At 38.9% G+C, this 12768-nt stretch overlaps 1 protein-coding gene across 1 annotated transcript in view; it reads left to right on the top strand.

Annotated features, from left to right (window-relative positions):
- LOC119766492 overlaps nt 1-11185 on the top strand; it is a 33376-nt gene extending 22191 nt beyond the window's left edge. The window contains exons 2-3 of the mRNA XM_038251074.1: nt 2619-4422; nt 11131-11185. Coding sequence (XP_038107002.1) covers nt 2619-4422; nt 11131-11185 — 1859 coding nt within the window. The remainder of the gene's footprint in view (nt 1-2618; nt 4423-11130) is intronic.
- The last annotated feature ends 1583 nt before the right edge of the window (nt 11186-12768 follow it).

The raw sequence follows: 12768 nt of genomic DNA, 5'->3' as shown, positions 1-12768 counted from the left end.
TGGGCTGGTGCAGGGAGGACGGGGTCAGCGGATTCGAAATGTATAATAAAATTTAATTTTCTCTCTGGCCAACGCTTGCCAGACCGGGGCCGGTTCCTAACCAAATGTCCGCGCCGAAACCAACCGCATCCGCAACCCAGTTTTTAGGGGGCAGGGATGAACGAAGCAACAAAAAAAGTTATAATAATTAAACCTTGGAATTGAATTTCAAACGAAATTATTGCGATCCGCCCTGCACAGTGTGCGGGGGAAAATTTATTTATATCATTCATGAGCCACGGCCGTTTCCCGGATATTTCACCGTAATTTGCTCTTTTCGGAGGCCAGCACGGAGTTTGGAGCACGAAAAAAATCGCAGCCTTCCTCCTGAACAAGTTGGTAGTGCACCAGCTGCATAAGGGAATGCATGCGAGGTTCGCTGTTGTTATTTGATGAAATTTTAAATATTTTATCAAATTGATTGCAAAATTCAGAATGATCTAAATTGATGCGATATTGCAAACAACTTTGCGCAAAGCTTTCGCAGAAAAATCTCATATACACTCACACACTAAACTTTCCAACCACTTTTGCCCTGCCGAAATTTCATTCGCTTGAATATGCATTCAAAAATTATAAATAATTTATAAAATATGCTCGCTTTCACCGGGGCATCAGCAGCATTTTCGCAGTGCAGCATCTGCCATTGTTGGTGAGCTGTTTTTTTTTCCTTTTCTCTCTCTCTCACATGAAACTGCGATATGCTTTTCCTCACCCGTCAATGTTTGCTTCCTTCACAGATCATGAAATATTCTCACCCACTTTTGCACGAGAGCATCAGCTTCTTTCGAACGAATGTTTGCGTGATAACGAGCTAAGTTCACTCTCCTCACCACTCATAAGCAAACAACCGACCGACCTTCATCACCACCCCCAGACCATTGCAATGCTGATGAAAAACATCAGCGCAGTTTCCGCAGCTTTTCCGGAAAAAGCTGCTTTTGACTGCTCGAAAATTTCCGCCGCTGCTGCATGACGAGGAAAACAAACCTGTTTTATTCCGCGAATATTTACTTTTCCTCGAAAACAAGGGGATGGGGCTTATCCTTGTACTATTTTTTCTCATTTCAAAAATAAATGTTCCAAATTATGTTTTCTATGATGTATTTAAAAAATGCAATTCTCAGTAATATTTAACTAAGCCCAACATAGATAATCTCCTTTTAGCATTTATGGTGCATTGCACAACCGGAAAAAAAACCTCCAACAAAAACAGTGCTCAGATAGCTCATCGCTACAAGCTCAAGTGAGCAGCGAAGCTTAGCACGGAATCATCAAACATTAAACCAATGAAATATGCACACTTCCTTTTGAGAAAATCTTCTCAAAACCGAATGATTAGTTGAAATGTGTCTCGAGGAGAAGCGATCAAGTGCTTTGCCGTCATCGCTGAGTTAAGAATATGAAACTCCTTTTATTTAATTTTGAAGTTTTCATACCTCATTGATTTTATGTCTTGTATTTTTATTGGGATGAAACTTTTTGCATAACTTTAAAACCAAACAAGAAATGTGGACGTGCGTCCATACAAGTCTACGTCATTGTGCGTCCATACAAGTCTACATACAGAAAGTGCTACTTGAGTATTAAAAAATCTGTATTTTGAGAACGGTATTGTTTAGGACTCCTCTGAATGAAAATGTTGCACTTCAAAACAAAACCAAAATCATTTTTATAAATGTTAGATGACAAAACTGGCATCTACTTGGCTATGGCACAAGTTGGTCAAAATTTAAATGGCAGTGATGCCAAGTATTTGAAAAAAAAAATCATGGTAAAAAACAAGGTTGTTAATCGATAAAATTATCGACAATAATATTATCGCCTAACGATAATGGTAATCGTTATCGTCCGGTTATCGTCGCTTCAAAAATTCTAATTTCGACTTCGACAAAAATCGACTTAACACAATCATATCGTGTTAAATTTTCATTGACTTCATTGAGAATATATTTTTCGATAATGTAGTAAGTTTCAAAGCATAAACACTCAAAATGCATTCACAAAAATCCGTAGTTTTTTAAAGTATCGAAACGAAAGCGGGATTTTGTATGCTTTTTCACTTTATCAAATATTTTTGGAAAAAAAACTTAAATTTTCACAAAATGCCGTGATTTAAAAAAAACAATTGATAAAGTTTGAAAACATGCATTCAAAATTTCGCTTCTTTTGCGAATTTTGAAAATTTGAGTATTTTCGAAAAAACAGTATATGAAAATTGAAAAAAAAACCTATTGAAAAGAGTAAAAAAAACATTCAAAATTTTACAATGTTAAATTATCAAGGGGGTAAGGGGGGCTCCACCCTCTTCGGAGGGTGTAGCTGTACCGTTAGGTTTCGAGACAAAAGCCCCCGTTACGGTGTCGAGAGAAAACCGCAGCTGGGTCCCGGAAGCTGCAAGGTGGCAGCCCCACCCCGAGACTAGGTATTCGCAGCCCTGGTTAGGCGGCATACCGAAGCAAATCACCAACTCAGAAAACGAAAGAAGAAATTCAGGACGGATTAATCGGCATTAGACCAGGCGATGTAAAAGGACAACGATTGGAAACTCGGTACTTGGAACGTTCGAACTCTCCAAGATCCTGCACGTGCTGGCCTTCTTGCCCGGGAGCTGCACAAGCTGAACGTGCATGTGGCCGCCATCCAGGAAGTTCGATGGCCCGGTCATGGAGAGCGAGAATTCACGGCGGTGGACCCCATCGCCAACACCTCTTTCAAGTACCACATCTACTACAGTGGCGGCGAAAAGGCGATGCACGGAGTCGGTTTCGTAGTGATTGGGGATCAGAAGAACCGAGTCATCAAGTGGAAGGTGGTGAATGACCGGATCTGCGTGTTGAGAATTAAGGGCAAATTCTTCAACTACAGCCTGATCAACATCTACGCTCCGACGAACGACAAGCCCGATGACGAGAAAGACGTTTTCTACGAGCATCTTGACAAGACCTATGGAGAGTGCCCAAGACACGACGTGAAGATAGTCATCGGAGACGCAAACGCGCAGGTCGGAAGGGAAGCCTTCTTCCATCCTGTCATCGGCAAGGAGAGCCTTCATCCTCGCACGAATGACAACGGCCTACGTTTGGTCAATTTCGCCGCAGCCAGAGGAATGGTTATCTGTAGCACCTTCTTTGCGCGCATGAACATTCGGAAGCACACCTGGCGACACCCGAATGGCGAATCGTGCACACAAATCGATCACGTTTTGGTGGATGGTCGACACTTCTCGGACGTGATGGACGTCCGATCGTACAGAGGACCGAACATCGACTCTGATCACTTCCTGGTAGCGTGCAAGATCCGAGCTAGGCTGTCGAACGTGCTGACCCCGCGGACTGCGAGGATAGCGTGGTTGAACGTCCAGCGCCTCGCGAGCAGCGACGTTGCTGCAGAGTACAGTCGGAAGCTCGACGAGCGGATCAACGAGGACGCGCCTACGGGTAACCTGGACGAGCAATGGGGAGCCCTCCAGAGCATCGTCAACACAACGGCTACCGAAGTGATCGGCACGACCAGAGGACGCAAACCCAAAGGGTGGTTCGATGCGGAGTGCCAGCGAGTGACGGACGAGAAGAACGAGGCCAGGAAGCGTATGCTCGTTAAGGGTACGCGCCGAAACTGTGAGCGATACAGTGAGTTGCGAAGAGCAGAGAAACGAATCCACCGCCGAAAAGAACGGGAGTACGACGAAACGGTACTTGCCGAAGCGGAAGCACAGTACAACGCGAACGATAAGCGGAGGTTTTACGCGACTGTCAACGGTGTAAGAAGGAAAACCACGCCTTCCCCTGTGATGTGCAACGACACGGAAGGCAACCTGTTGACAGACAAGACCGCGGTGGCGGCTAGGTGGAAGGAGCAGTTCCAGCAGCTGTTGAACGGTGAGGCACGAGAGGGAATCGTCGAGGACAGGATACACGTTGAGGAAGATGGAAAAGCTGTGGACCCGCCTACGTTGGAGGAAGTAGCTAAGGCTGTTAAAGAGCTCAAGAACGGGAAATCCGCGGGAAAGGACGGACTTCCGGCCGAACTTTTCAAGCACGGGAGTACGCGGATGACCGAGATTCTGCACCAAATCATCCTACGCATTTGGTGCGAAGAACAGCTTCCGACCGACTGGTTAGACGGGCTCGTCACCCCAATCTACAAGAAAGGGCAAAGACTCGATTGTGCCACAATCCTCAACGCAGCGTACAAAGTACTCTCCCGCATCCTGTGGAGCAAGCTGAGACCGATGACCGAGACCTTTGTCGGCGAATACCAGTGCGGTTTTCGAGCGGGTCGGTCAACGACGGATCAGATGTTCACTCTGCGACAAATCCTCGACAAGTTCCGGGAGTACAACCTGCAAACACACCATTTGTTCATCGACTTCAAGGCGGCGTACGATTCGGTCAAAAGAAACGAACTTTGGAAGATTATGGTAGAACACGGCTTTCCGGCGAAGCTTATAAGACTGATTCGTGCAACGCTCGACGGAGCAAAATCAAGCGTGCGAATAGCCAACGAGACATCTGAAGCTTTCGTTACGTTGGATGGATTGAAGCAGGGCGATGCTCTCTCGAACTTACTGTTCATCATAGCGTTGGAGGGTGCTGCGCGAAGGGCAGGCGTGCAAAGAAACGGAACACTCATCACTAAATCGCACATGCTGCTTGGATACGCTGACGACATCGACATCATTGGTATCGACCGTCGTTCAGTGGAGGAGGCGTTCGTCCCTTTCAAGCGGGAAGCTGCGAAGATCGGACTGACCATCAACACTGCCAAGACCAAGTATCTGGTCGCTGGCAGAGCGCGTGGCAGTGCAGGTGATGGTGTTTCGGAGGTGGAAATAGATGGAGAAAGATATGAGGTGGTGGATGAATTTGCATATCTTGGTACACTCGTGACGTGCGACAACGATGTGAGCTGCGAAGTGAAACGGCGGATTAGTGCTGCAAACAGGGCCTTCTACGGTCTTCGTAGCCAGCTAAGGTCCCGCAGCCTAAGGACGCCTACGAAAATCACGCTGTACAGGACCTTGATACTCCCTGTAGCTCTTTACGGTCACGAGTCGTGGACGCTAAAGGAGGCTGACCAGAGAGCACTTGGGGTCTTCGAGCGGAGAATCCTGCGTTCTATCTTCGGCGGCAAGCAAGTAGGAGACCGGTGGCGCAGGCGCATGAACTTCGAGCTGTACCAAGACTACAAACATGCTGATATCGTAAAAGTCATCAAGCACGACAGGCTAAAGTGGGCTGGACATGTAGCCAGAATGTCGGACGAGCGGGCGGCCAAAACGATATTCAGCAGCGAACCTGGACGGGGTCGTCGGCTTCGTGGAAGGCCTCGTACGCGTTGGCTGTGTGCAGTCGACGAAGATGCAAGAGCGGCCAACATTGTGGGCGACTGGAGACGAGCGGCCCAAGATCGAGCATCCTGGAAATCTTCGATTAGTTCAGCGTTGGGTCGATAGACCTGTTGCTGATAAAGTAAAGTAAGTAAATTATCATAATTTAATTACCGTAAACCGGGGTGACTTTGATAGGATTTCAATTTGTTTTTAGAATATTTCCCAACTGGTAAGGTTTTTCTCAAGATTATTATTTTTAAAACATGTACTGGGGTAGGCCACACAAAGTCTATGCACTATTTTGTAAAATAAAGATTGTTCAATAGTGTTAAGAAAAAAAGTTACATTAAAAATTCTTAGTTTAAACTCCGGGGTGACTTTGATAGTCATAATTTTTCTTGTTAAAATCACATTTAAGATGTTAAAACTTTATTTGTACGTTAATGTACCATCACTAATGTAGCTGATATAGTTTTTAAGAAAAAAAAATATATGTTTATATTTAGTTAACTAAGTTTATAAACTTTTTAACAAAATACATATAAATTTTAGGTAAAATTGCTAAAAAAACGGAACTTGGCGTGAAATTTGTTAAAACTGGTTTTGATTATAAAATAATTGATTTATATTGTATTTTAGACTGAATTCGAAGCACGAATCACAAATTTTCACATTTTACATGAAATTTGTTCAACTGAAATTGCCTATAAATTTGGAGATTTTTTTTAATTGTGTTTCAAAAACACATATTATTTATTATTTACAAACTTATTTACCGTTCTCCTAGTGGGAAATTGTCCAAAGAATCCGAAAATGAATTCCGTTTTCCGATTCAAAATCATGTTCATTGAGAAAATCATGACACTTTGAGAAGTTTAAAATAATGACTTTCATCAACATTTTCTTAACTATAGTTAACTAACTTTTTAAACTTTTCAAAATTTTATAAAAAGTTCTTTTTGAGGTACTTTGAACACTTCTCTACCACGGTCAGTATAATTCTAAACAATTCCGTACGTATTTTGATTGTACTCTTCATTTTGCGGAAAAATAACAAACCTATCAAAGTCACCCCGGCTATCAAAGTCACCCCGTTTTACGGTACATACAAAAAAAATATTTTGTGAAAATTTTAGCATTAGCAAAAAAAACTCTGATTAAGTGAAAATGCCTACAAAATTTTTCTTCGTTTGATACCCATATTGCACATCATGATAATTTTAGTACTTACAAAACGGTATTAGGTATGTGAATAATGCAGCATTTTCCAAATAAAAAACTTGTGATATGAAATTGCATAACAAATTTCGCTTTGCTTGATACCCATAATTAAGATTTACGTATTTAAAAAAAACGATATTTCGTGAAATTTGAGTATTTTTCAAAAAGCGCCCAAAAATTTTGCATCGTTTGACATCCATATTGCATATAATGAAAATTTTAATACTTTCGAAAAATACGGTAATTTATGACAAAATATTTTATAAATTAAACCTAACATGTGAAACTTTATGTACCAAATGCTAGGGGTGGATAAAAATTAAGTGACGATTTTGAATCAAATTGATATTCAATGTAAACAAAATGAAACTGTCATAAAAAGTTCCGCCTTTAAAAATTAAAAAAAAAAACAAATTGATACTAACGTTCAGGTGGAATTCAAACTCACACATTTGGATTAGTGGTCTGCGACGTTAAGCAGTCAGCCATCAGAAGGTTTACACTCTAGCAGGGAATTTATCATGACGAATAAACTGAATAAAAATTCATTATAGTCTAAATCAAGCCCAAAGCAATCCACTTTAACGACCTCCGGGTCTTTTGCGGGCTCTGTTGCAAGTTTCTGCTCATTTCTAGGCTTCCGAGGATTGTGTGTGGTGAGTTTCCCAAAACCTCTTTTACGCAAATGGACCGACGTTTTACTTCCCCATCCGATAGAAGGCCAGGAGGATAAGGCGGGAATCGAACCCGCGCCTCATAGCAACTTAGGGATCGACAGCCGAAGCCGCTAACCACCGCGCCACGAGGCCTTGTGGGCTAGTGCACACATTTCATAAATTGTAGGCAATATATAAGAGAACCGAACCGCACTCCATATAAACAAATAAACATTATCAAAATCAAATTATTCGCTCTACAGCATTGCCTTGGCGTTCTCGATAGCGAGATTCCTACTCGAAACTCGGTGTCCGAAGGCTTGATTGTTGAGGCAATTGCAAACCTCTTTTTACACCTAAGCTTCCATCCACCCCGGGATTCAAACTGACGACCTTTGGATTGTGAAACCAACTGCCTACCAGCGACTTCACCGAGGCAGGACCCAGGGAGACGACTCCTACACCTGGACTGAGCTCACGACCAAACCTCTAGGTTAGACCGGGGCCAACATTTACTTCCCCGTCCGACGGTCTTTTGAAGTCATTTGATTTATTATACTTTAAAATAAATTTAAATTTCTCGAATTGATCTGGGCCAAATTTTTATTAATCAAAAAAATAAAACTTCAATATGTTTTAAATATTATTTATATTATTTCCTAAAAATAACAAAATTATAGCTTTTGAATTGTAACAGCAGATTTATGCTCAATAATTCTATTATGATGCTTTTTAAATCCCTTTCAAAATTGTTTAAATATAGGTTTAATATTATTAATAGGATCTCATTTAAAAATTTGGTGCTCCAAATGTTTTTGATTTTTGGGTTCAAAAAATCTGTAAAATACAGATTTTTCTGTACATCTGGCATGGCTTGCGTAAAAATAAATATATTTTTTGTATTTGCATCAATAAGACTATATTTATTGCCCACAATTACCAAATCTGATTAACTAAGCTTCAACAACGGTGCATACATAGAAATTTCTCTAGACTGATCTGCTCATTCTTCCCACGTACATCATTACCAACAGACGCTCAATAGCGTACCCCTAAAAAAACTCGTTCGTTTTCAATTCCATCACTTCCCATGGTACTTATACCGAAAGCATCCAAATCTCCTCAAAACAAGCACGAGAACAGCATCATCCACCTGCACATCACTTCCAGCGAATCAACTGCTAACCCAAAAACTTCCCCCTTCAGCTTCTACCGCGCTACAACTGCGTATATTTCCTACGCCATAATGTCATTTTAAAATGCAATGCACCTTGCTCCAATTTGCAAATCTAATTCCACTCGGCGGCGACGACGACGAGACTCCCGAGTTCAAATCGAGAAGAGTGGCGCCTTTTCTTCTGGTTCTTGCAGCAATTTCCAAAACAGGCGGTCGCTCGAGAGGGAGCTCTCCAGACAGAGTCCTTCTTTCTACGAATGCACGGCCAGGTAGTAGAGCCTTCTTCGGCGAAACCATCTTGGCAGCATAACTCCTCAACTCGCGAAACGAAATACTACACCGAGGAGGTCACACACACAATGGGTTGGAGGTTCTTATCGAGATCTGCGCCACTGCACTTTTCCGACGAAGAATTGGTGGCACTAGGGTGGTTCTACAATCTCTACCAGAGCTGTGGAGTTGAAGTCGGTTAATCCGGACTTGCTATTGAAGTCTGAGTCCTAGTCGGATACGAAACACCACCCTAACTTTGCAAACCAAACCGAGCAGGATGAAGAGCAACTCCAAAATATGCTTCCAGCTTCCAGCGCACAAAGGTCATTTGAAGTGGTACACCGTGTCTCCATTCTCTCGGTAACGGATGTGTACAGCGCTATCGTACACACATCGTCGTGGCCCACATTTCCGAGGTTCCAATCGGTGATAAACTAACCAGCCTTCCAGCTGACAGCTCTTGTTTGGGCTCGTGTAGAGAAAATTAACGAAACAACAAAAAAAGGAAAAGTTTTCCGTACTTTTAGGTTAGAGGTACATACCCGGGCATTATTCATGAACGATCCACACTCGAGGTGACACGGCGTCTTCGCATGCCAGCTGATGCTAGTTTTTGATGTTGTGAAGTGATGCTCGAACCGAAATAGAACCAAGCGAGATGTAGATTTCAAGGGTAGATTGAGGATGGGTTGGGTCAGGAATCTTAATTTCAACATTAAAAACATATATTAATCTAAAAACATATAACATAAAACATAAAACATAAAACATAAAACATAAAACATAAAACATAAAACATAAAACATAAAACATAAAACATAAAACATAAAACATAAAACATAAAACATAAAACATAAAACATAAAACATAAAACATAAAACATAAAACATAAAACATAAAACATAAAACATAAAACATAAAACATAAAACATAAAACATAAAACATAAAACATAAAACATAAAACATAAAACATAAAACATAAAACATAAAACATAAAACATAAAACATAAAACATAAAACATAAAACATAAAACATAAAACATAAAACATAAAACATAAAACATAAAACATAAAACATAAAACATAAAACATAAAACATAAAACATAAAACATAAAACATAAAACATAAAACATAAAACATAAAACATAAAACATAAAACATAAAACATAAAACATAAAACATAAAACATAAAACATAAAACATAAAACATAAAACATAAAACATAAAACATAAAACATAAAACATAAAACATAAAACATAAAACATAAAACATAAAACATAAAACATAAAACATAAAACATAAAACATAAAACATAAAACATAAAACATAAAACATAAAACATAAAACATAAAACATAAAACATAAAACATAAAACATAAAACATAAAACATAAAACATAAAACATAAAACATAAAACAAAAAACATAAAACATAAAACATAAAACATAAAACATAAAACATAAAACATAAAACATAAAACATAAAACATAAAACATAAAACATAAAACATAAAACATAAAACATAAAACATAAAACATAAAACATAAAACATAAAACATAAAACATAAAACATAAAACATAAAACATAAAACATAAAACATAAAACATAAAACATAAAACATAAAACATAAAACATAAAACATAAAACATAAAACATAAAACATAAAACATAAAACATAAAACATAAAACATAAAACATAAAACATAAAACATAAAACATAAAACATAAAACATAAAACATAAAACATAAAACATAAAACATAAAACATAAAACATAAAACATAAAACATAAAACATAAAACATAAAACATAAAACATAAAACATAAAACATAAAACATAAAACATAAAACATAAAACATAAAACATAAAACATAAAACATAAAACATAAAACATAAAACATAAAACATAAAACATAAAACATAAAACATAAAACATAAAACATAATTTGCATTTGATGTACACTCGTCAGCGTGCCACCCAAGCTACAATGCTAAGAGGCGGCTGGATTCAAGCAATGTTAACAAGCATGGAGAGATAATCGAATGTTGTTGTTTTTTATCCAATAAATCTAGCGTTTTTTAAGGACTTATAAGCTACACAGAAAAAAATAATGTAAATTTGGAAGCTTTAATTTTGGAAGGTTGAATATTACCTCTGTTATGATGTAATTTTACCTCAATTTAGACTGAAAAAGTGACATTACACCAGAAAAGTGGTAAAATTACACATTTCCAGAGGTAAAATTACACCTTTTTTCTGACATAAAAGATGTACCCCTTCCCAGATGTAATATTACCATGATTTTTTTTTCTGTGTACTGTCTTTCACATGTTTTAAGAACCTATTCAAAAACAGTTTTAGAAATACAGTTCCCAATTGTTTTTTGACTTCTTAACCCACTTTACCTCCCTCTACCCTATCCAGCATCTGCATCGCTTTCGGTTCCCACGTCGTTCAATACGTCGTCGTCGTCGGCTGAAGCCTTCGCCGCCCAAATCGAATCTACGGCAGCAAATGTTGTGTGGCAAAGTACGCAAATAGAGACCTCGTTCACCTCACTCAATCCACCTGTCCTGTCGGTCGTTTCACAAACCGAATTGAGCGTATTTCCAAAACACCACACACCACATCCAGGGGCTGTCCTCGTCGGTTGTCTAAGATAACAAGGCGGCTGCTGTTGCTGTTTCGCGTTTGCTGTTGATGTGGCGGTTGTTGTTGTTCTGTTGAGTTTCGAGGGGACGAACAAACTCGTAGACGAATCCGGTAGAAATTCTAGCGGGAAGGTCATCGGGGCCACACCGCGCTGCAGAACAACACAAACCAGAAGTGAGTACATGCGAGTTGAAAGCTTTGTCGTGTGTGTCCTCGTTGCAATGTCTGATTTGAAGTAGGAACCCGCAGTGCTACGATGTCGAAATATTTCCAACTGCGTCGAAAACCTTTGCGGATTTGGAGGAAACACGATATTGTTTGGAGCTTTCAGACGGGGGCAGAGGACCGATGACAGTGTTCTTATCTGGCACAAAACAAAAATGCTTTGTCCAGAATCATGGTTCCTTGTATGCCATGGACTAACCTTGCAGTATTGGATGGATTTGACAAATGAAAATCGATAGCTCAGACGAAACGTCAGTAGGATAGATAGCTTGCTCAACAAACGGGACGTTCTTTGTGTGTAATGGACAAAGAGTACTTGTTTGATTACCTAACATGATCTAAGAGCAAATATCACAGATTCTTAACAATGAGGGAAGAGTAATGGAAATTAATTCATGTTTTTCTTCTTGATTTTTACCAAATTTCTCTAACTCTGGCTGATGGAGGAAGACAATTGAAGAAAATAAATCGACTAGGGTTTAATTTGTTTAACAAAACAGTGTGTAGAAAGTACTATAACAGCTGAGCAGTTCTCTAGGATTTCGGTCATTCGATTTTTTTTGTATTTTTTAATCCGACTGAAACTTTTTTGGTGCCTTCGGTATGCCCAAAGAAGCCATTTTGCATCATTAGTTTGTCCATATAATTTTCCATACAAATTCGGCAGCTGTCCATACAAAAATGATGTATGAAAATTCAAAAATCTGTATCATTTGAAGGAATTTTTGATCGATTTGGTGTCTTCGGCAAAGTTGTAGGTATGGATACGGACTACACTGGAAAAATAATACACGGTAAAAATTTGGTGATTTTTTATTTAACTTTTATCACTAAAACTTGATTTACAAAAAAACACTATTTTAATTTTTTTATTTTTGATATGTTTTAGAAGGCATAAAATGCCAACTTTTCAGAAATTTCAGGTTGTGCAAAAATCACTGACCGAGTTATGCATTTTTAATCAATACTGATTTTTCAAAAATCGAAATTTTGGTCGTAAAATTTTCAACTTCATTTTCGATGTAAAATCAAATTTGCAATCAAAAGTACTTTACTGAAATTTTGATAAAGTGCACCGTTTTCAAGTTATAGCCATATTTAAGTGACTTTTTGAAAATAGTCGCAGTTTTCATTTTTAAATTAGTGCACATGTTTGCCCAGTTTTGAAAAATATTTTTGAAAAGC

Source organism: Culex quinquefasciatus, chromosome 2 (assembly GCF_015732765.1).
Source record: "Culex quinquefasciatus strain JHB chromosome 2, VPISU_Cqui_1.0_pri_paternal, whole genome shotgun sequence".
NCBI lineage: Eukaryota > Metazoa > Arthropoda > Insecta > Diptera > Culicidae > Culex > Culex quinquefasciatus.
The sequence above is the reverse complement of the archived record's forward strand: the minus strand, read 5'-3'. Positions and strand labels throughout refer to the sequence as shown.